We start from the raw sequence: 23,736 nt of genomic DNA on the forward strand, positions 1-23,736 counted from the left end.
CAACTGGACTTTGCTTTGGAATACAGACATACAATAACTTGCACTGTTTCCAGGGTGCATCCTGTATACATCTGTTGTTGTGAACAAACAGGGACAAGCCCCTGTTGGTGTTGTGTTTAGATTGCCTATTATAAAATGTTGTGTACATCTGTTTTATTTTTACTTACTTCTTTTCCAACTTCCCCTCTGTATTTTATTTTGTACACTGTCAATCAGAAAACATATGCTAATGAAATAACTCTCCAAATAAAACTTCAACCACATAAAATTGCAAAAAAGTGTTTGGTTATCAATTTTAAAGACAGTACACACATATCATACTGTTTCTGATTTTATCATCTTTATCAATAACCCATAAATACTTCTTGGCTGATAGCTGAATCACAGCACGTTATTAATAAAAGTTTTCATGGCACTCCTACAAGAGAAGCTTACACACATCTTTTTTTTTTTTTAAAAAAATTAAAAAGATACTTGGCATGAACAGAAACGGAAAAAGGTGTATAGGGACAGAAAACTTTTCAAAGTATAGTACAGGAAAGTCACCCATGACTTGCAGAGTATCATAGCACAAGACAAAAATAAACAATGGTACATAAGAGAGATGTTGAAAAATAAAAATTAAAAAAAAAAAAGACCTGAACTGGATTCAGGTGAGAAGTTAAAGCTCTTAGATCCTAGCGAAAACTCTCCTGAACCCATTTCTCTCCTCACCCCTATGATACCTTGCACTCCTATCTTCTATATCCTCCACAAAATCTACCATCCAAAAATTCTGGATGCCCTGTTATAGTTGATTAATGTGCTTATAGTGAAAGAGTTCCAGCCCTCATTGAACAACAGCTTCAACCAACTGCCGGGAGCCTAATCTTCCATGTCAAAGATACCAACCACTTCCTTCACTGACTCTCTGGTGTTCATACCCTTCATCTCCCGAATCTCTGCTTGTCACTGTTGATACTACTACCCTACTATACACCAGCATCCCTCATAGCTGCAGTCTAGCTGTTACTCAACACTACCACGCCCAAAGTCTTTCACACTCCAAAAGCAGTACCTCATTCCTCATACAGCTTACTAGCTTCATCCAAGCATGCAACTAATTCTCCTATGCATGAAAGGTATACAAACAAATCAGCAGCACAGTCATGGGCACCCACATGGCACCCCCCTATGCCAACCTGTTTATGGGCCATCTAGAGAAAACCTTATGAGCCTCCCAACTCCTGGTATGCTTCAGGTACATTGACAATATCTTCAAGATCTGGACTCACGACCAAGACACCTTATCCTCATTCCCTCACAATCTCACCACCTTCTCTCCCATCTGCTTCACCTTGTTCCCTCAATGCAGTGTGCCACATTCCTGCACATTGGCCTCCTCTCTTATGGCTCCATCTACACCTCTCTCAACATAAAACCCATCAACCACCAACAGTACCTGCATTTTGACAACTGCTATGCATTTCACACCAAAAAATACCTCCCTTACAGCCTGGCCACCTGGGGATGGTATACCAGCAGTGAAAAGAACTCCCTTGCCCAGAATGCTGAAGGTCTCCCAAAGGCCTTCACAGACAGGCACTACCACGCAGACCAAGTCCCTAAACAGATTCCCCATGTCATATCCTCACTCACTGCCAATCCTCCCACTACCTCCAAAAACTAGCTACAAAGGAGCATCCCCTTTGTTACCCAATACCACCCCAGGCTGGGTCAACTGAACCACATTCTTCATCAGGGCTATGATTATCTATCATCATGCTCTGAAACGAGGGATGTCCTACCCCAGTTTACTCCCACCCCTCCTAAAGTTGTGTTACGTCAACCAACAAACCTCCACAACACCCAAGCCCATCTCTATGCCACTCCCAGTGCCAGCCCCCCAGCAATTCATTCCAGTCATCCAGTCATGTCACAGGCTTATTATACCCCATCAGAGGCTGGGCCACCTGTGAAAACAGCCATGACATATACTAATCTACTGCAATCATTGCACAGTTTTTTTTATATTGCTATGACAAACAACTATAATCCATTTATCATAAGAATAAACCTGATGTAAACAAACACAAACGCGATGATTGGTCAGAAGCCGTAGCACACATACACTAGTGTTGTTACTCTCTTGAAAGTAGGTCCTACTTATGTATTAGATATCTTATTATTAAGTTACATTAAATGAAGCTTTAAGATATTCAAATGTACTAACAATCATCAACATTTTTCTTAATCACGCTTTAGCTACATAGTTTTCATTTCAAAAATCGTGTACAGTCACAGCCTCTGCAACGTTGTGCTCTGATTGTCACGCTGTTAATGCGCAGTATGAAAATGGCTGAGGCTGCTTTCTGTTCCATAGTGAAATACATGCATGGAACACGGTTAAAAAGTGGCAAGAAACAGGCTCTTCTTAACGTCTTTCATAAATTTATGGAGATAATTGGCTTTGAAGTTTTCCCATGGTTGTATACAACACAGCTGATAAACACAAACACATTCAATGTGTAGTGCAGTTGGTAGCGTGATGGAGTGTGAGCCAAATGCGGTAATTTGTGCAATGGTTCGAATGTCCCCAGTATCATCTGTTTTTTTTTTCCTTGTTCAATTTGAAATACCTATATCTCGTAATTATGAAACTCATCATCATTTTTTTATGAATAATGCACATCTTCTTGTTTCTAATTACATATTGGATGTAAAATTCCTGTTTCCATTCCAAATACAGCTTCTTAATTATCAAAGTTTTATGAAAGACTGTTCATAAAAGTTGTTGAAATTAAGAAAACAAAACAATTTAATTTTTTAAGGCAAAAATGAAAAACCAAATCCTCTTTATCTGGACTATGTCCATTGTTTTATACCACAGAGGTAGATAAGTATCATAGAAACATGAAAAACAACCATTTTCACAGCATGGAGCACATCATACAAATTCTGCATTTTTGCATTTGCTACTTTACCATCACAATATGAACCCAACAGAACTGATCTGGAGCAAAGCTGCGGGATTTGGCTTGAGTTGTAACAAGACTGTTAAGCTGCCAGACGTACCGGAATGCTGATAGGCTCATTACCAATGTAGCAGGTGACTGTTATAACATCAAGTTGAACACACATATTTCAAAACGACACGACACATACAAGTCACTGAGCAAGTTGACAAAGCAAGACGTGTGAACACGGTAACATTCAAATGAGCACTGAGTCCAAGTCTAGCGGTCGCTGGCTGGCTGGTCACTTAGGTGGCGTGGCTGCTGCATGGCTGGCAGACAGCACCCATGTAGAGGACGCGCGTAATTGCTCGGCGGCACTTTGAATGATTGGCGAGTCACAACACTTTTCCCCCCTTTGAAATTTTTTCACTGGTCTTGATGGAGGTGGCCTGTAGATTGCTAACGTCCATAGGCGTTGTTTGACTGGCCGTAAAGTCTCAAGGAGGAGGCTTCCTGTACGGACGAAAGTGTCCCTGATGATAACGGGTCAAGATGACAGGAGACGTAGGGGTCGAATCTGCTAGGGCCCCGTGCACCAATCTGCCCGTTGCGGCAAGTCCAGTTGATATAACAGGAGACATGGGCGATGTGTCAGCGTCTGTAGGAGGAGGAGGCAAGTAGATTGGCTCCGACAGATGATGGACATCCGGTTCCTGCATGGGCTCGTCTCCTGGTGGTGTCCGTTCTTGTACTGGCACCGAGATGACGGTGAGAGGGCTGCGTTGTGAGTAATGAGAGATGCCAAGATCCCGAGTGTCAGGTAGAGCTGAAGGTGGTGTAGTGACATTCGGAACAGGCGCTGCCGGCACACGAGGCCGAAGCTGGTCCGAATGACGCACTGCAACACCCGTGTCCATCTGGATTTCATACAGGCGTCGCCCACGGTGTCGTAAGATGCGGCCCGGACTCCATTTTGGGCGCCTGCCATATCCCCGTACCCAGACAAGGTCATCGGAGGGGAACCGGCCAAGCGAAGGCACCTGCGGCCGTGAGGTGGAAGGCCGGAGAAGATGAAGTAGCATGCGGGGCTGTCGGCCGTGTAAGAGCTCAGCCGGGCTGTGGTCGCCCATGGGGGTGAAATGGTAAGAAGCCAGAAACTGGAGAAGTGCATCATCAGCAGTAGAAGAAGTCAGGAGTTTCCGCATCTGAGCCTTAAATGTGCGGACCAGTCGTTCAGCCTCACCGTTTGATTGTGGATGGAATGGAGGTGCCGTGACATGCATAACGCCGTGATGAGCACAAAAATCTGCAAATTCGGAAGAGGCAAATTGCGGACCATTATCAGTAACAAGAGTAGAGGGAAGGCCTTCCAAAGAAAAAATGCGGACGAGAGCACTTGTGGTTGCCGCGGTGGTAGGCGACGTGCAATGGACAATGAAAGGAAAGTTAGAGTAGGCGTCAATTACGAGGAGCCAATAAGTATCTGAAAAAGGTCCGGCGAAGTGAGCATGAATGCGCTGCCAGGGCGTCTCAGGCGAAGGCCATGCTGACAAAGATGACTTCGGGGCGGCGGCCTGTGACGCACAAGGGCTGCAGGCAGCGACCATGTGTGCTATTTCAGAGTCGATGCCAGGCCAGTACACATGACGGCGCGCCAGAGATTTTGTGCGAGACACACCCCAGTGCCCTTGGTGAAGGAGGCGCAAGACCGAAGCATGCAAAGACACAGGTACCACAACACACGGCGAATCATTGTCGGTGGAAAGGAGGATAAAACCATCCCTAGCCGTGAGGCGGTAGCGCAAAGCGTAGTAGTTCCGCAACGGGTCAGAAGTCTTAGCGGACGGACGATCTGGCAAACCCTTCTGAATACAGCGTAAAACCCGGGAGAGGGTAGGATCAGAACCCGCAGCCGCCGCCAGCCGGTCCCCTGTGATGGGGAATCCGTCCACAACCCGCTGCTCGGCAACATACAGATGGAAACACAAAAATTTGTCCTTAACGAATGCCAGATCAGGACCCATGGGAAGGCGAGACAGTGCATCAGCATTCACATGTTGAGCCGTCGGCTGGAAACGAATCTCATAATTGAAATGAGACAAGTAAAGAGCCCAACGCTGGAGACGGTGTGCAGCCTTGTCGGAGAGGGACAATGACGGAAGAAACAAGGAAACAAGCGGTTTGTGATCGGTAACAAGATGAAATTTGGATACATAGAGAAAAACATCAAACTTATGATGAGCATAAATAATGGCCAAAGCTTCTTTTTCAATTTGAAAATACTTTTGTTGGGCATCCGTGAGCATTTTGGAGGCATAAGCAATGGGTTGTTCAGAGCCGTCTGAAAAATGGTGCGCAAGGACTGCACCGACCCCGTATTGAGAGGCGTCCGTGGCAAGAACAAGATGTTGGCCAGGTCGATAAGTAGCCAGGCATGGGACCTGTTTCAGCATAGTCTTCAATTTCTGGAAAGCCGCATCACATGATGCGAAAAGGCATGGCTTTATGCAAAAGGCGATGCAACGGCTGAGCCACTGAAGCAGCAGATGGTAATAACTTGTGATAGTATGCTATTTTCCCCAAGAAGGCCTGCAGTTCTTTAACAGATGTAGGGTGAGGAAGGGCATCGATCGCAGCGACAGTTTGCTGAAGTGGACGAATACCATCCTGAGAGAGTTGAAACCCCAAGTACGTGATAGATGCCTGAAAAAATTGTGATTTCTGAAGATTACACTTAAGACCAGCAGTCTGTAAGACATGAAAAAGTGTGCGGATGTTCTGAAGATGTTCTTCAGTGGTGGAGCCAGTGACAACAATGTCATCCATGTAATTTATACACCCAGGGACAGGGAGCAATAATTGTTCCAAGATTCGCTGAAAGAGAGCAGGGGCACTGGCAACCCCGAATGGCAATCGTTGGTATTGATAGAGGCCGAAAGGCGTGTTAAGGACCAGAAACTGCCGGGAAGCAGCATCGAGAGGAAGTTGATGATAAGCTTCTGACAGGTCAATTTTAGAAAAATACTGGCCTCCCGCAAGTTTAGTGAACAATTCTTCAGGTCGGGGCATAGGGTAAGTGTCGATGAGGCATTGCACATTTACAGTGGCTTTAAAATCGCCACAGAGACGAATATCACCATTGGGCTTGGCAACGACAACGACAGGAGAGGACCACTCACTGGAAGTGACAGGAAGCAAGACTCATGAAGTAGTGAGACGATCCAGCTCCTGTTTTACCCGATCATGAAGGGCCACAGGAATGGGCCGAGCCCGAAAAAACTTTGGCCGAGCAGTGGGTTTGAGCGTGATATGAGCTTCAAAGTCATTTGCATGGCCTAACCCAGGAGAAAAAAGGGACAAAAATGTCGTCGACAAGGAATCCAATTGAGCATAAGAAATAGCATCACAGACGATATTGACAGAGTCATCTATGGAGAACCCAAAAAAGCAAAAGGCATCAAAACCAAAAAGATTCTCTGCGTTACTCTGGTCGACCACAAATATGGGAACAGTGCGAACGATGGATTTGTAAGATACCTCAGCATTAAATTGTCCCAAGAGAGAAATCTTCTGTTTATTGTACGTCCGTGATTGCCAAGTGACAGGTGATAGGAGTGGAGAACCCAACTGAAGATACGTCTGAGAATTAATTATAGTGGCAGCAGAACCGGTATCCACCTGCATGTGAACATCCCGACCAAGGATTTGGACAGTGAAGAATAACTTCCCTTAAAGGGAAGAAGTGAAATTGACAGACAACACAGAATCAGAATCAGCGTCATGTTTATGACCATCATGTATGCGGTCGGATTTGCAAACGGAAGACACATGACCTTTCTTTTTGCAATTGTGACACACAGCAAATGTTGGGGACAATCCTCGCGTGAATGTTTCGTAAAACACCGCGGACATGAAGTAAGTTGCCGCGGGTTTTGCTGCAGTTTCTTAGAGAGTTGTTTACGGTTAGACCGAGGCTGCACGTGGGAGCACACTGTGGCCATGTTGGCCGGCGGGGACGCAGCGCATGCGTCGTCAACAGCACACAGAGGTTGTATTTCCCCGACATCATGCCATGCGTCTATTTGCACCCCAGCGGCGCGAGAAATTCCAAAAGACTGCGCAATGGATCGGACTTCATCTAGAGTCGGATTCGTCAACTGAAGGGCACGTTGCCGGACTTCTTTGCCGGGTGCCAACCGGATAATAGCATCCCGTGCCGTGGAATCGGCATAGGATTCTTTGTGAACGTCAGTAACAAATTGACACTTTCGACTGAGGCCGTGTAGTTCAGCAGCCCAAGCGTGATAGGATTGATGCGGTTGTTTTTGACAACGATAAAACGCAACACGAGAGGCTACCACATGCATTTGCTTTTGAAAATAGACAGACAGAAGTGAGCACATTTCAGCAAAGGACAAAGACACAGGATCTTTCAAAGGAGCCGATTGCGACAACAATCGATACATTTGAGGTGAAATCCAGGAAAGGAACAGAGACTTACATGTTTGTTCGTCTGTGACATGAAATGCCAAGAAGTGCTGTTGAAGACGTTTTTCATAATCAGACCAGTATTCTGCTGTCTCGTCGTAAGGAGGAAAAGGAGGTATAGCCAACAACGAGAAACGCCCCGCATTTGACGCCGCGACAAAATCGCGAATCGCTGATGTTAGAAGCATTTGGTGTTCAATGAGACCATGCAATAGTTGCTCGACAGTAGCCATGGAAACCTGTGGGTCAACGATGAAAAGGAAAAATCCACTACCTCGTCGCCAATTGTTATAATGTCAAGTTGAACACATATATTTCAAATTGACACGACACATATAAGTGACTGAGCAAGTTGACAAAGCGAGACATGTGAACACGGTAACATGCAAATGAGCACTGAGTCCAAGTCTAGCGGTCGCTGGCTGGCTGGCCGCTTAGGTGGCGTGGCTGCTGCATGGCTGGCAGACAGCGCCGCATGTAGAGGACGCGCTTAATTGCACGGCGGCACTTTGAATGATCGGCGAGTCACAACAGTGACACTTCCAGAACTGAAATGTATTTCTCGGATTCGGATAAGGAAGGAGCTAAGAGATTACCAGACGACTGACTGTAAGTGATACCTTCAGTGGCTTCAATATTTAACTATATGGTGAAATCCTTCAATACTCTCTTACATTACAAACAGCTTATGCAGAAAAATAGCCCTGTGGTTAAGTCAGGAATTTTCATCATTCTTGTTTTTAATTACGGTAGTACATTAGCTAAAAATTATAACATGTTGCAGTTTTCATCCAGTCATCTTAGCAGCATATTGTGGGAGATTTCATATTATTTAAAAATTAAATGACATTCGAAGCTGTATTGCTCCTCTGCTCGTCTCTTTTTTACGTGTGAACTGCAAGCTAGCTGTACCAGCGGACCTGCCAGTGCTGTCCAAGTTAAATGTGCCGGTAAAGCTGTTGTCCCGTATTATCGCTAAGTTGATGTACGTGTAAGCACAGCACCACATACCCTTATTAGCAAAGTTGACAGTACTTGAGAAAGTTTGTCTGCAGTCCCACATGGAACGGAAATCCAATGAGGTTCCAGCAAATGTGGAAGAATACATAGTGCAATGTTTACATCAGGTTTATTCTTATGATGAACGGATTATAACTGTCCACCAGTATGAATGGCCACTGCCAAACTGTGGCCAAAAGCAAAGTGGACCAACATGTGGCACAACATGCAGCTGAACATAACATGCTTGATTTCAATGGCTGCTTCACACCCTGGTCATCCGGATCCTCTCCTCCACCACTGGCTTTTCTGGATTGTGCAGATGGGAGATGAGCTGACAACACAATCTCTGGCCACAATATCATCCTAGCCTCAACGTACCATAACATACTGTCAGCACACCCTCCATACAACTGCTTCCACCTCCTCTGTCCTATCACATCCTCCAAATTGGCACTGCTCTCTGCCAATGGACCCACTGGTCTTTTCCCCTTCTCTGCTCTTCTCCTTTTCCATCACCCCTCCCTTCACCTCCCCCTCCCACTTCCACTTCCACTTCCACTTCCATTTCCTCATTCACAAGCCTCGCAGGCTTATCTTGCCATCATCTAGTCCTTGAACACACTGCCAAGCATTTCTCACTGCTACCCCCCCCCCCCCTCCCACTCACTCTGCTATCCCTACCCCTTCCCCACACCACTTGGTATTGCTGTTTCAGATCGGTAGAGTGGTTGGAGATAGTGGGTATGTGTGCGTGAGTTGTGCTTGCTTGTCGGAATATATATAGTGTGTGTGTGGTTGGGGGGGGAGAGGGGGGGCAGCGTGTGTGTATATCCTTTCTGTAGGAGACTTGGCGGAAAGCTCAATATGTAACAGTCTTTTTGTTGTGGCTGTTTCTAACTCAACATATCATCTTTACGGTGGGAAGCAATCTATCCTTTTCACAATATTTGCGTTTGATTTTTTTCAGTCTTTTTAACAAGTCTCTCCCTAATTACATTTTATATTATCATTCTCACTTTATGTAAAGGATATGTTAAAAGTTATGTGTAAATATTCTGTCAGTTGGAAAAGAAAATTGTACTTAGAGTGATGCACTTGTTTCAGATGGTAGTTACCATATATACCCTAAGCATATTTTTACTCATCACATCATTTAATTCTGTCAAAATACAATCAGATATGATAATCAATTTATAACTGAAGTTAATTTTATTATGTATGTAGGTAGTCATGGACTCTTTTTTTGACTGAATTCTTAACCCATTTCTTTGTCATCTTAGGCTGAGTGATGGATAATGGAAATCACTTATATTTTTATTATTATCTTTATGAATGTCATTGTTGTTTCCAAACTGTGACTTCTTGTTGACAGCAAACTTTATAAGGGAGTAAATACACTGTGTGGCTGTTATAAGTATGTTGAACTGTTTAAAACATTTATCTACAAGAGGTTATATAATTGACATTATGTATTATCCTTATTATAAATCTCTGGACAAAAAATACTTATTTGTATTTTTCCTCAGTGATGAGCTGTGTCAGTGGCCCCGAATATAAGGTGATAAGACATTAGTGATCGGGGACAGGTACTTGCTACTAGTTAAAATAGAAGGAAAAGTAGTGGGAGAACATGGACTAGGAGGAAAGGAATGCAAGAGGATGCCGGCTGGTTGAATTTTCCAGAGTATAATTTCATCACTAACATTTGTTTTAAGAATCAGATAGTAAATTGTATATGAGGAACAGACTTAAAGACACTGGAAAGGCAGAGATTTTAATAACAGGTATTAAACTGTTAGATATTTTCATGGTAGATGAGGACTGAAACCATAATTTATTGGTCATGAAGTGCAGATTAAAACAGAAGAAATCACAAAAAGGTAGGAAATCAAGGAGGTCATTTGAAAGAACCAGGGGCGGTTGAGATTTTCTACGGGAGCATGAGGCAACTACTCACTGAAAAAAGAGGAAATGGATACAGTAGAAGATAAATGGGTAGCTATGAAAAATGATATAGTGAAGCCAGCAGAGAATCGAATAGGCAAAAAGACAAAGCCTAGTAGGAACCCTAGGATAGCACAGGAGACATTGAATGTAACTCATGAAAGGAGAAAATATAAAAATGCAGAAAAGGAAGCTGGCAAAAGGGAATACAGATTTTTAAAAAATGAGATTAACTTTAAGTGTAAAATGGCTAAGCAGGAATGGGTAGAGGGCCTCTCACAGCAAAATTAAACAGAGTTTCGGAGGAAAGAAAAGGAGTGATATTACTATCAAAAGCTCAGTACAGAAGGACTACATAAGGGAAACTAACTTGATGGTTATGTTACAGAAAAGGAAAAGGAAGTAAGTGAAGATGAAATGGAAGAAATGATAAAGTGAAAAAATTTGCCAGAGCACTGAAAGATGTAAGTTGGAACAAGGCCCCTGGAGTAGTGACACTCCCTCACAATACCTGAAATCCTTTGGAAAGCCAGCCATGACAAAGGTGTTTTACCTGGAGTGCAACATATACGAGACAGGTGAAATACCATCAGACTTCAATAAGACTGTAGTAATTACAATTTCAAAGAAGGCAGGCACTGACAAATGTGAAGATTATCAAACTACCAGATTAATAAGTTATGGTTGCAAAATACTGACACGAAGTATTTACAAAAGTATGGAAAAATTGGTAGAATCTGACCTTGTGGAGGATCAGTTTGGATATTGGACACATTTAGGAACACACAAGGCACAATAACTCTATGACTTATTGTAGAAGACATGTTAAGAAAAAGCAAACCTACGTTTATAGCATTTGTAGACTAAGAGAAAGCTTTTGAAAATGTTAACTGGAGTATTCGCTTTGAAATTTGGAATGTAGCAGGAGTTAAATACAGGGACCAAAAGGTTGTTTAAAATGAGACTGCAGTTACAATATCCGAAGGACATGAAAAGATAAGCTGTGGTTGAGAAGGGAGTGAGGATGATGATGTTTGGTTTGTGGGGCGTAGTCAGTGCCCGTACACATTCTCAATCTGTACACAAGCCAATCTAGCCATTTTCATGAATGATGATGGAATGATGAGGACAACACAAACACCCAGTCCCTGGGCAGAGAAAATCTCCAATCCACCCAGGAATCAAACCGGGACCCTGTGATCCATTAGCCACGAGCTGTGGACGAAGGGAGTGAGACAGGGTTGTGGCCCTTCCATGAAGCTATTCAATCCATGTACTGAGTAAGCAGGAAAGGAAATAAATGGTAATTGATAATTCTGTAATGGGAATATAATTTCAGGAAGAAGAAATAAAAACTTTGAGGTTTGCCAAAAACATTATATTTCTGATAGAGGTAGCAAAGGACTTGGAAGTGCAGGTGAATGGACTGGTTTGAATCTTGTAAAGAGGGTATAGAATTCACAGCAACAAAAGGAAAACTAGGGTAATGGAATGTAGCTGAATCAAATCAGGAGATGCCTGTAGAACTGAATTAGGTAATGAGGCACTAAATGTAGTAGATGAGTTTTGTTATTTGTGCAGCAAAATAACTGCTGCCGGTTGAAGCAGAGAGGATAGAAAATATAGACTGGCTACAGAAAGAAGGGCACTCCCAAAAAAGAGTGGAATTTGTTAACATCTAACATAAATTTAAGCGTTAGAAAGTATTTTCTGAAGATATTTGTCTCAGGTGTTGTCTTGTGCAGAACTAAAATGTCGAACATAAGCAGTTCAGACAAAAAGAGAATAGAAGTTTCTGACATGCGTTGATACAAATGAATGGTGATGATGGATAGATGTGAAAACCAATGAAAAGGTACTGAACTGAATTGGGGAAAAATGCAATTTATGGCACAATTTTGCTAAATGAAAGGATCGGTTGATAGAATACAACTTAAGGCATCAAGGCCTCATCAATTTGGTAATGGAAGAAACAGAAGTATTTTCTATAGCCAACTTTGTTAACAGTCATTTAACTTAAGGAGAAGTTGGAGAATGTGTGAAGAAGGCAAGAGTGTATTGTGTGAAGCAGTTCCAACGATTGAAAACCCAGCAAACAAATGTTTGTAACAGTGCACTGTGTTTTCGGCACATAATGGTTACTGTGTTCTCACACCGAAGGTCCTGGATCACAGTCTCCTGCTGCACAGCTGTGGAGGGAAGATGAGACTTTATAACTGGCACATGAGCTTCCATATGCAAGTACATGCAGTTTGTAATACCAATAGGCAAATCTAACTGGGGTGCTCACTGCATATGGCATCGAAATTTATTGTACCTAGATCACCACTAAATGGTAAACAGTTTGGAAGTGATAAATCATGAGCAAAGAGTTTAATTCTGTACCTGGTTTTGGAACAATGCACAAGTAACTCTAAATTATTGTTTGTAATGTTTTAGTAACTGATGACGCATATTTTATTTGCTTGGTGTTTTCAATAGAAATAATACCCACAGATGGTTTCCATTTTCAAAGTCCTCCCAAAAAGACTCTCAAAGATGTGTTACGTCAGACACTTCAAAAAGTATTGCTAACACCTGATCAGAGCCCTCGTCACATTACAGAGTCATTTTACTGTCCTTAGATGACTGTTTTCCTGGAAAGTTGATAGTTTATCACAGCTTATCAGCTGGTCACAGAGATCTCCCAGCATCACTCAAGACTATCATTAATAAAAAGGAAGATTATGGTTTAATAAGTTTTATCAGTGTGGGCACCTAAATGAACTGGTGTGCCACACTGAAATTGCCAACTAAACTATTAAAGAAATGAAAGATTTGAGATACCTGTGAAGCTATAACAGCGGTGACATTTCGAGACTTCTTTTGGTGATGAATGCTTTCCCTGCCTGTGTTAGCCTTCTTGTTATATTCTCCTTGCTTCACCCAGCGTGTACTATTTTGCTTCAAACTTAGCAGAATTCCTTCACTTCACCTACTACATGGTCACCAAATTTCATGTAAAGTTTGCCACTGACATAATTTCTGCTTCTCCTCTTTCTTTCATTTGCTCGTAATCGATATTCTGTGCTCAGTAGACTGTTCCTATAATTCTTACTGACTGTCTCAGAGGATAGCAATGTTATCAGTGAATCTTCTCATTATAACCTTTCACTGTGAATTTTATATCAGTTATAGTCCTCTCTTGTGTTACCTTTTTTGCACCTTTGATATACAGGTTGAACAAGAAAGGTGAAAGGCATTTCTGCACTAGACCCTTTTTAATCCGTGTGCTTCTATCTTGGTCTTCCATTCTTATAGCTTTCTCTTGCAGATATTGTATATGACCTATTTTTCTCGGGAATTTCAAACATTATGCAACATTTTACACAATCAAATGCTTTTTCTGTGTCAACAAATCTCATGAAAATGTCTCAATTTTTTATTAAGTCTTGCTCCTATTGTCGAGTGTAGAATCAAAACTGCCTTTCTGGTGCCTTTGCCTTATTTAACAATGAACCTATCATCATCTAACAGATCCTAAATTATCTTCTTACTATTATTCTGTAATACAGAGGCATGTGGACCCCATTTTCAACAACTATTTAATATGAAACACAAATAGTCTCGTTTGCAAGCATGGTAACTGGCATAAAAACAATACTTATTTGCTCAAAATAATAACTTTAGAGAATTTTGAAATAAATCACATGTATTAACCACAAATCATCTTACCTGTCCAATTCTACCTTGTAAAACAACATTGTAGTCTTCATCCAGTTCAAATATAGCTTGCATTGTGGTAACACTATCAACAGAGGCATTATCTTGTTGGAAGTTGAAATTTGTTAATATAGATGATATGTCCGGTGTCAGTAGCTCCTCTTCCGAATACTGGTCCTGTACAAATCATGACAAACATTCAATCTATGACATTGTGCAGAAATTTCAGTAACTGATCAAAAAACTATAGCTAGCAGTCAAAAGAAAACATAATTTTAATGGTACCTACTCAGTACATCATTACCAGTAAGAGGGGAAGGGGTGAGAAATGTCTAAAAATGGTCCTCACTACAGAACTAATGAAAAATTATCTAAATAGCAAGAAAACATAAATTATTAAGGTCATAAAAATGAGGCACTATTGTATTATGAATTTTTGTTTTGATAACTCATTTCTTTTTGTTTTAAACAACATACTTTAAATAATTTAGGTGCTGTGTGTTTTATTTACACTTACTCTTCAATCAATTACTAACCAACTCTCTTGTCAAACAGGACAGAAAGGAACATTTCATGCCATAAAACTGCACATTTTGATGAAAACTTCAGGATGTCAGATGTGGTTAACATTATTTATTAGATGCAATTCTTCACAGGTAAACATCTTCCTGCATCTCAGACATAACTGCATAAAAATGAGAATGTTGCTTTACATAATGAATAACATTTTTCCATTATGTACCATGTGCCACAGTCGACTTGCTTGCATGCTTGAGTGATACAGCCAGCTATATCTGTGGAGAGAACAGATTTTCATATGGTTCCTGATGAGGGGCAAAACCTTTTCAGTAGTTGCAAGGGCAACAGTCTGGACGACTGACTAACATGACTTTATAACACTAGCCAATAAGGCCTTGCCATGTTGGTACTGCGAACAACTGAAAGCAAACCGAAACTACAACTGTTCCATTTCCTGAGGAAATGCAGCTGTACTGTATGGTTTAATGATTATGGCATCATACTGAGCAAAATACTAAACAGATAAAATAGTTCCATATTTTGATCAGAGGTGGGGACAACAAAGGATAATGATGTTATCAGTCTAGAGGTTGGAGCAGGTAATGTTAATTGATTAATTTAGGGAGGATCAAAATTTAAAAAGAGAAATGGATACAGAACTAGATACAGAGGGAAACTGCAACAAGCAGCAGCATGAAGAACACGGCTTATGGTCAGGTGAGTATGTTACTGTAAATAGTCTTCACGGGTTTGCTGCCGGATCACGTGCAAATTCCACAATATTTCCTCAGAACAACTGTCCGACATCTTTAGGTGGTTCAACCTTGCTGGTGGAGTCGCACCTAACCACCAACAAGGTTGAACCACCTGAAGATGTAGTCGGACAGTTGCTCTGAGAAAATATTGAGGAATTTGCACAACGTGATCCGGTGGCAAACCCTTGAAGACTATTTACAACACATCTGCGGGGAAAGCTTGAACAGTACATTACTAATGACATAAACTCAAATAGGGTAACATAGGAGTAGCAAAAATAATGAATAAGAAAATACAAATGCAGATGAGCTTCTACGAGCAGCATAATGAACACATTATCACAGCCAAGGCAGACACAGCATCTCATACAGTAGAAAAAGTTAATATGCCTACAACCTATGTCAGTGAACTGAAGAAACTGTAAATTAGACAAATTGTTCAGACATTTAATGGAGATCGGGAATTGCAATTAAATATTAGGAGAAGGAAATTAAGAAAAAATAGTACACAAATGTAGGCTGGGGGAGAGGAACACAAGGGGATGCCACGCGGTAAAATTTTGCACAGAGTGCAATTATAAAATTGGAAACTGTACAAATAGCAGTAATTAACATTGTATACACAAAAAATACTTGAAGACACCAGTAGGTTTCAGATAGTTTATACAGGTGTTAGTGGTCTAGACCTGTAGTCATGAGATGATGACTTTAGCTAGTAATCAAATCCTTTTGAATTCTGCATTACATCCCAGCCACTGCTAAAATTTTGAATAAGAATCACCAGCAATGGTGGCCAAATGCTTCTGGTATAAGAAGTCATCCTTGTTTTGCGTAAGGTCCATCAACGAGAGAGACAAAGGACAAAGTTTCAGGGTAACCTCTTGCTTTTGGGCTGGGGAAACTTCCCCTAAATGAGAACAAATCGGAAATGATCAACAGCTGGAGGTTGCAGATGACAACAGAAACTGCTGTGTTAAAGACACATAAGGCAGTACATGTGACCTGCAATTGAGAAAGCGTCATGATATCATTCCAGTAGTAAAAGATTATGGAACAGTCACTCATTTAGATCTGTAGAAGGCAACTGCCAAAAGGGAAGTTAACCATGAGAAAAGATTAAGTGGTCATCGAAAGAGTAACACTCTAGAAGTTGGAGCGTTGAAAGTCTGAATTCTGAATATGCCACGCAAGCTAGAAAATCTGAAAATGGAAATGCAGAGACTCAGTATAGATGTAGTGGAGGTCAGCGAAGTGAAATGAAAATAAGGAAAGAATTTCTGTTCAGATGAATATAAGGTAATATCAATAGCCGCAGAAAAGAAGTGGTGGTATACTACAATTTGGCAAAAGAATTCATAGAGGATGAAGTAATAATTTGAGTATGAATTAATTTTGTGTTACTTTTCTTATTCTATGTACATATAACAAAATGTGTTATTAACATCAGCTGTTCCCGGTTGAAGGTGAAATTTTACCACAATGACGACACGATTCATGTAGCACAACCAATGGTTTACATTAGGTATGTTATGAGAATCATAAACCACAACTGACAATTCACTGTAATTCCATCGGAAACACACAAGAATGGAAGATCAAGTTTAATGAAATGGGTAGCGTCCTGAATGAAGGCTATAAGACAAACATCGACAAAAAGAAAACAAGGGTACTGAAGTGTATTCAAATTAAATCTATGATGCTAAAGGATTATATTAGTAAATGACACACAAAAATCTGTTGGTGAGTTGTGCCATTTCTGCATCAAAATAACTGATTTTGACCAAAATAAACAAGATATAAAATGAAGGAATGAAGGTTGCCAATAGCAGAGCAAGCATTCTGAAAGAGAGAAATTTGTTAACATCTAATTAAAACTTAAGCCTTGGGAACTTTTTTCTAAAAGCATTAGTCTAGAATGTAGTTTATTATAGAAATGAGACATGGACTATATACCTTGCAGACAGGAAGAGTATATAGAAGCTTTTGAAGTATGATGTTACAGAAGAATGCTGAAAATTAGATGGCTAGATTGGATAACTAATTAAATGGTACAAAATTGAATCACAGAGATAATTCATGGCCAACATCACGAATAGAAGGGATCAGCTGGTAGGACACATCCCACAGCGTCAAAATAATAATCAATTTGGATATGGAGAGAATGGTAGGGAGTAAAAATTGTAGAGGGAGACCAAGGCACAAATATGGTATATAAAATTCAAATGGGTGTGGACTGAAATAGTTTCACAGAGATGAAGAGACTTGCACTGGATAGACTAGTGTGATAAGTTGCACCAAACCAATCTTCGGGCAGAAAATAACAGCTGCTGAGAATGGTGGAGTCTATGATATCACTAGCCATTGGTGTCATGCAAGAGGGAAACAATTTACAGTATACTGTAAGGATACGAAAATGTCTTTGCTAAGTCATTCTTGAATAAGACATGCAGAAATATGAATGACCCGTGTGGAGTTTGCTGGTCTCCCATCGGGCACCTCCCCAGGTGGCGGATAGGGGAATGCTCACCAGATATGGTGGGTACCGGGGAAATAAAATACCCGGGGTGGACCAAAACTAGCAACTGCTGCCTTGTAGTATGATATTGGCTTATCAAAGGCTAAAGGAAGAAAACCTTGAGTAAAAATTACCTGGTCCTCCAGGTTGGGGGTTGTGCAGTGGGCCAGCTCCTCACTCACATAAAAACATAAAAATGCTAAAAAACCTAATAATATGCCTTGGAAAAATTGGAACTTTGGACGACGAACTGGCAATGAGAAACGGAAAATTATGTTTGGATGCTGGAATGTGCAAGGTATTTCCACTAAAATAAATTTACTCCCCGCAGAACTTGAAATGTTCAACATGGATGTTGTCGTACTCTCTGAAACAAAGAAGAAAGGCCAAGGAGAAGAAGAACTGGATAATTATGTACATATCTGGAGTGGGGTATCAAAAGCAGTAAGAGCCAAAGCAGGAGTCTCCATTATGATAAAAAAATCATGGAAAGAAAGAATCACAAATTGGACATTCATCAATCAACGTATAATAACTGTTGAAATGACATTATTTGCTAGGGAAGTTGTGATTATTGGCGTATATGCACCCACGAACGACACAAAAGATAAATCCCAAGAAGAAAGGAACTGATTATCATGGGAGATCTGAATGGAAGGGTAGGAATTAGAGAATCTTGTAGAATAGTAGGAAAACATGGAGAGGACGAATATAATGACAATGGAGAACGATTGATTGCAATTTGTGAACAATTTGATCTAAAAATTACCAACACATTTTTCAAACATAAGGACATTCATAAATATACTTGGCAACAGAACACCAAAGAACTTCGTTCTATAATAGATTATATTATCATTAGGCAAACAAGTAGTTTCAAGGCAGTAGACGTCAGATCTTATAGAGGAGCCCAGTGTGGATCAGACCACTATCTAGTTAAAATGAAGTCTTTCTGGCCATGGAAGAATGCAAGGAGTGATACAAGTAACATAAATAAAACAAACCAGACTGAGAAAGATGAAAATTTACCTTTTAATATTGACAGCCTACAAGACGAAAGTATCAGAACACTCTTTGCGGCCAGGATGGAAAGGAAACTGGTTGAATCATTTGAAGGAAGTACAGAGGAAACATATGACTAGATAAAAGCTAATGTGAAAATCATGGCAAAAGAGGTGTTGGGTAAAAAAGATAGCAACCACAACCGTGCAGCAGAGTGCTGGTCAGAGGAACTAGAGGTCCTCATTAGAGAAAAACGAAATGCGTTCCTTCAGTGGTTGAATGATAAATCAGAAGAAACAAGGTCAATATACAAGGAAAAGAAGAATGAAGTGCCAAAAAAAATAAGGATGGCAAAAAATGAAGCATGGGAAAGAACATGTGCCAAGGTGAATAGCAAATTAGGATTTGGGAGAGCAAAAGAAGCATGGTCAGTATTAAAAGGGCTTCGACAGGATACAAAAAGCAAAACTAATCTCCAACTGATAACACAAAAGGAATGGGAAGAGTATTTCCAAAAATTATTAAATGAGGACAGAGAAGAATATCTAGAAGAAGGAACAGGGGAAGATAAAGGACATGAAGATGATGAGATCCATATTTTAGAAAGTGAAGTACTTCAGGCGTTGAGAACAGGAAAGAATGGTAAATCACCGGGACCAGGCAATATCAATCTGGAGTGTCTGAAATATGGTGGTGACAAAATTGTGAAACTGATAACACAGCTCTTCAACAAAATGATACATGGAGATTCAATACCCAACGAAATGAAGCTAGGTTACATTAATACAATATTTAAGAAAGGAGATCGCAAAATTTGTTCAAACTATCGAGGAATTTGTGTTACAAACACATTAATGAGAATTTTTGCGAAAGTAATTAAAAACAAACTGGAAAAAAATTTTAGAACCCAAGAAGAACAATGTGGATTCACGGCTGGGAGATCATGTGTAGACCATATTTTCACATTACGACAGATTTTGGAGAAACATAGGGAAAAATCAAAAAGTATAGGATTAATTTTCATAGATCTAGAAAAAGCGTATGATACTGTTCCAAGAAAATTACTTTGGAGAGCACTACATATGGCAAACATAAACCCTTCCTTGATTAAAATAATACAACAGATGTATAAAGATAACATTTGCCAAGTGAAAGTTGGTAATAAACTTTCACAGAAATTTAGAACAAGCAAAGGCCTTTTACAGGGCTGTCCCATGTCACCATCATTATTTAAAATCTATATAGATATTAGCCTTAGAACATGGTCTCGTAAATGTAATAGTATGGGATTAGAAATAAGAGATGGAGTTTACCTACATCATTTATTATTTGCTGATGATCAAGTAGTCGTAGCACAAGATGGGGAGGATGCTAACTATATGTGCAATCAACTAGCAGTAGCATACAAAACTTGGGGTTTGAAGATTAATTACCAAAAAACAGAATACTTGACTAATGATTCAGATGAGCTATACATTGAAGGAAAGAAAATCAAAAAGATAAACACTTTCTGTTATTTGGGATCCATTTTAGAAATCGAGGGAAAATCAGACTCAGAAATCAATAAAAGAATTAGTAGCGGACGGAGGGTCATTGGGATGCTTAACTCAGTCTTATGGAGCAGGAATGTAATGAGCAGAACTAAAAAATTAATATACAAATCCATATTAGAGAGTGTGGTTCTGTATGGAACGGAGACCTGGACAATTAACATGAAGCACATTAAAAAATTACAAGCTCTAGAGATGGACTTTTGGAGAAGATCGGCAAGAATCTCCAGGAAAGAAAAGATAAGGAACACCGAAGTAATAAGGAGAATGGAAATAAAAGAAAGAATATATGACGTAATGGATAGGAAGAAATTACAGTGGTACGGGCATGTACGACGAATGGAGGAAGCCAGAATACCAAAATTGATACTGGAGTGGGAACCGGAGGGGAGAAGAAGAAGACGACGACCTGTGACCACCTGGCTCCAAAATGTACAGCACACAATGAGGAGAATGGGCGCAGAGGAAGAGGACACGCAAGATCGAAACACCTGGAGAAATATTTTGAGAGTATAGTTTAAGAACGTTTATTGTTTGTATTGTCATTTCCAGGTAAATTATTATGTTGGAGATAAGCCTCTGTATTTAGGAAAAGCTCAAAATAAAAAAAAAAGAAATATGAATGAGACTAAATGTAAACTCAGATGTGAAACTGAGCTTTACCATACTGATAATGATAAAGCTTTTTTGATTTGCCATTTCATATTCATTTTACAAACTTTTTGTCTAACATATACTATGATTATATTATTAATATTCTGTAACTGGTCCTATACATGGTTTTGTTCTTTGTCGTGCAGTGTGTGACACTTAGTGCTGTTCTACAGCATAAATAATAGCACAATTAAATCAACATTTGGTAAGGAACTGAATTCCAATCCTTTCCTAGTGGAAGAAAAAGTCACAATTTATGTGGTTTGATCTCCACATTTTCTTTTTCATTTAGCAGTTTTACGTGGCCATGGTGGTATAGCAGGTAGAGCACTAGACTTCAGCCCTGGAGCTCTGAGGTTCAATTGCAAGCAGGGTCAAGCATGTTTGCTTGTTCCATTTCCTCCAGGAAGGCATCATGTCCACTTAGCCTGTTATCAAAATGAGTTCCAGAAACCTTTTCCAGAAGTAAAGGGTGGCTGGGTAGAAGAATCCATCATCCCAATCAATCCTCCTACCAGTGCCGTGGCAAATAAAGAGTCTGCAGTCAGGCTGATAGCCCCTGCCGGACTTGCACTACAGACTTTACCTATACCTGTACCCTTACCTTTACCTTTGCAGTATGTTGATAAGTTCCAAAGTGCCTCCACAAACAGTTCTCCAGTTCTGGCTGACTTCTCTCCACAGAAGTAGAACATTACTAACAGTCTGAACAATTGTATATTATTTCCATCTTTGCTTTTTCAATGTATAAACTGAACAGTATGAGCTAAGGACTGCATCACTGTCTTACAGTCTTTTTAATCTGTGCACTTTGTTCTTAATCTTCCAATCTTATTGTTTCCCCTGTTTCTTGAAAATATTGTACTTACCCATCTTTTCTTAAAACTACCTCCTATTTTTCTCGGAATTTTGAATATCTTCCGCCATTTTACAATGTCAAACGCTTTTCCCAGGTTGACATATCCCATGAATGTCACTTGATATTTCTTCATTCCTGCTTCCTTTATGAAGTGCAATGTCACAACTGCCTCTCTGGTGCCTTTACATATCCTAAAACCAAACTGATAATCATCTAAGAGACCCTCAATGTTTTTCTGTATATTATTAGTTTCAGCAACTTGCTTGCACCAGTTTTTAAGCTGACTGTGTGATAGTTCTCAAAATTATTTGTTCTTGCTCTCTTCAGAAATATGCGGTTGCTATTTTTTCAAAAGTCTGAAGATACATTGCAAGTCTCACAGATTCTACACATCAACTTGAATAGTTGTTTGGTTGCCATTTCCACCAAAGATTTTAGAAATTTTGATGGAATGTTATCTATTCCATCTGCCTTACTTTATTTCGCGTCTCCCAAAATGGTTTTGAATTGTGACTCTAATACTGGATCCCCTCTCTCTTCCATATTTACTCCAATTCCTTGTTCTCTCATGTCATTAGACAATTCCTCCCCATTATAGATGCCTTCAGTGTACTCTTTCCACCCATCTGCTCTCTTCTGTGTTTACAGAGAAATTCCCACAGTGCTCTTACTGTAGCTTCCCTTGCTTTTAATTTCACCAATGGTTATTTTGACTTTTCTATATCTACTAAAAGCGGATAAAAATTCGCTTGATGCCTTCCCAAGTGACAGTCTCCATTCCTCCTGAAATATGTAAGTGAAGACAAGACATGGCTTAAATTCAAAGAAATAGTATCAACAGCAACTGAGAGATTTATACAAAATAAATTAATAACAGATGGAATTGACCACCCCATGGTACAAAAAACAGGCCAGAATACAGCTGCAGAAGCACCAAAAAAAGCATGCCAAATTTAACAGAATGCAAAATCCCCAAGGTTGGCATAGTTTTACAGAAGCTCAAAATTTAGTACAGACTTCAATGTGAGATGCAAAAGTTTCCACAATGAAACTGTATCTTGAAGTCTGGCAGGAAATCCAAAGAGATTCTGATTATATGTAAAGTACATTAGTGGCAAGACATAATCAATACCTCAGATGTGCACCAGTGACTCTAATGTTACTGATGACAGTGCCACTAAAGGAGCTACAAAATGTGGTTTTTTGAAATTACTCCACCAAAGAAGACAAAGTAAATACTCTAGAAATCAAATCCATAACTGCTGCCAACATCAAGTAAGTGAGAATGAGATACCTTTCGTGTAGTAAAGCAGCCTAAATTGCTTAATAAAGGCAAGTCCTCTGATCCTCATAGTACACAATTAAATTCCTTTCAGAGTATACAGATATAATAGGTCTGTACTTAACAATCATATGCTACCACTTGCTCGATGAAAGACTTGTAACTAAAGACTGAAAAGTTGCACAAGTCACACCAATACTCAAGAAGGAAATATAAGTAATCCACTGAATTAAAGACTCTTATCACTGATGTCGTTTTGCAGTAGGATTTGGAACAATTACTGTATTCAGTCATTATGAATTACCTTCGAGAAAATCATCTATTGACACACAGTCAGCACAGATTCAGAAAATATCATTCTTGTGGAACAGAACTAGCTCTTTATTCTCACAAAGCAATGAGTGCTATCAACAGAGATTTCAAACTGATTCTATATTTCCACAAGGCTTTTGATACTAATCATCATAATCAGCTTCTTATCAAACTGCATGCCTACGGAGTATCGCCTCAGTTGTGCGACTGGATTTG

At 40.1% G+C, this 23,736-nt stretch overlaps 1 protein-coding gene across 1 annotated transcript in view; it reads right to left on the reverse strand.

The window, feature by feature from the left end:
* The window catches only part of LOC124794805 (tyrosine-protein kinase hopscotch), a 194,594-nt gene that overhangs the window by 53,547 nt on the left and 117,311 nt on the right, over nt 1–23,736 (reverse strand). Inside the window, exon 13 of the mRNA XM_047258461.1 lies at nt 14,085–14,249. Coding sequence (XP_047114417.1) covers nt 14,085–14,249 — 165 coding nt within the window. The remainder of the gene's footprint in view (nt 1–14,084; nt 14,250–23,736) is intronic.

The sequence above is a fragment of the Schistocerca piceifrons genome, chromosome 4 (assembly GCF_021461385.2).
Source record: "Schistocerca piceifrons isolate TAMUIC-IGC-003096 chromosome 4, iqSchPice1.1, whole genome shotgun sequence".
Taxonomy (NCBI): Eukaryota; Metazoa; Arthropoda; class Insecta; order Orthoptera; family Acrididae; genus Schistocerca; species Schistocerca piceifrons.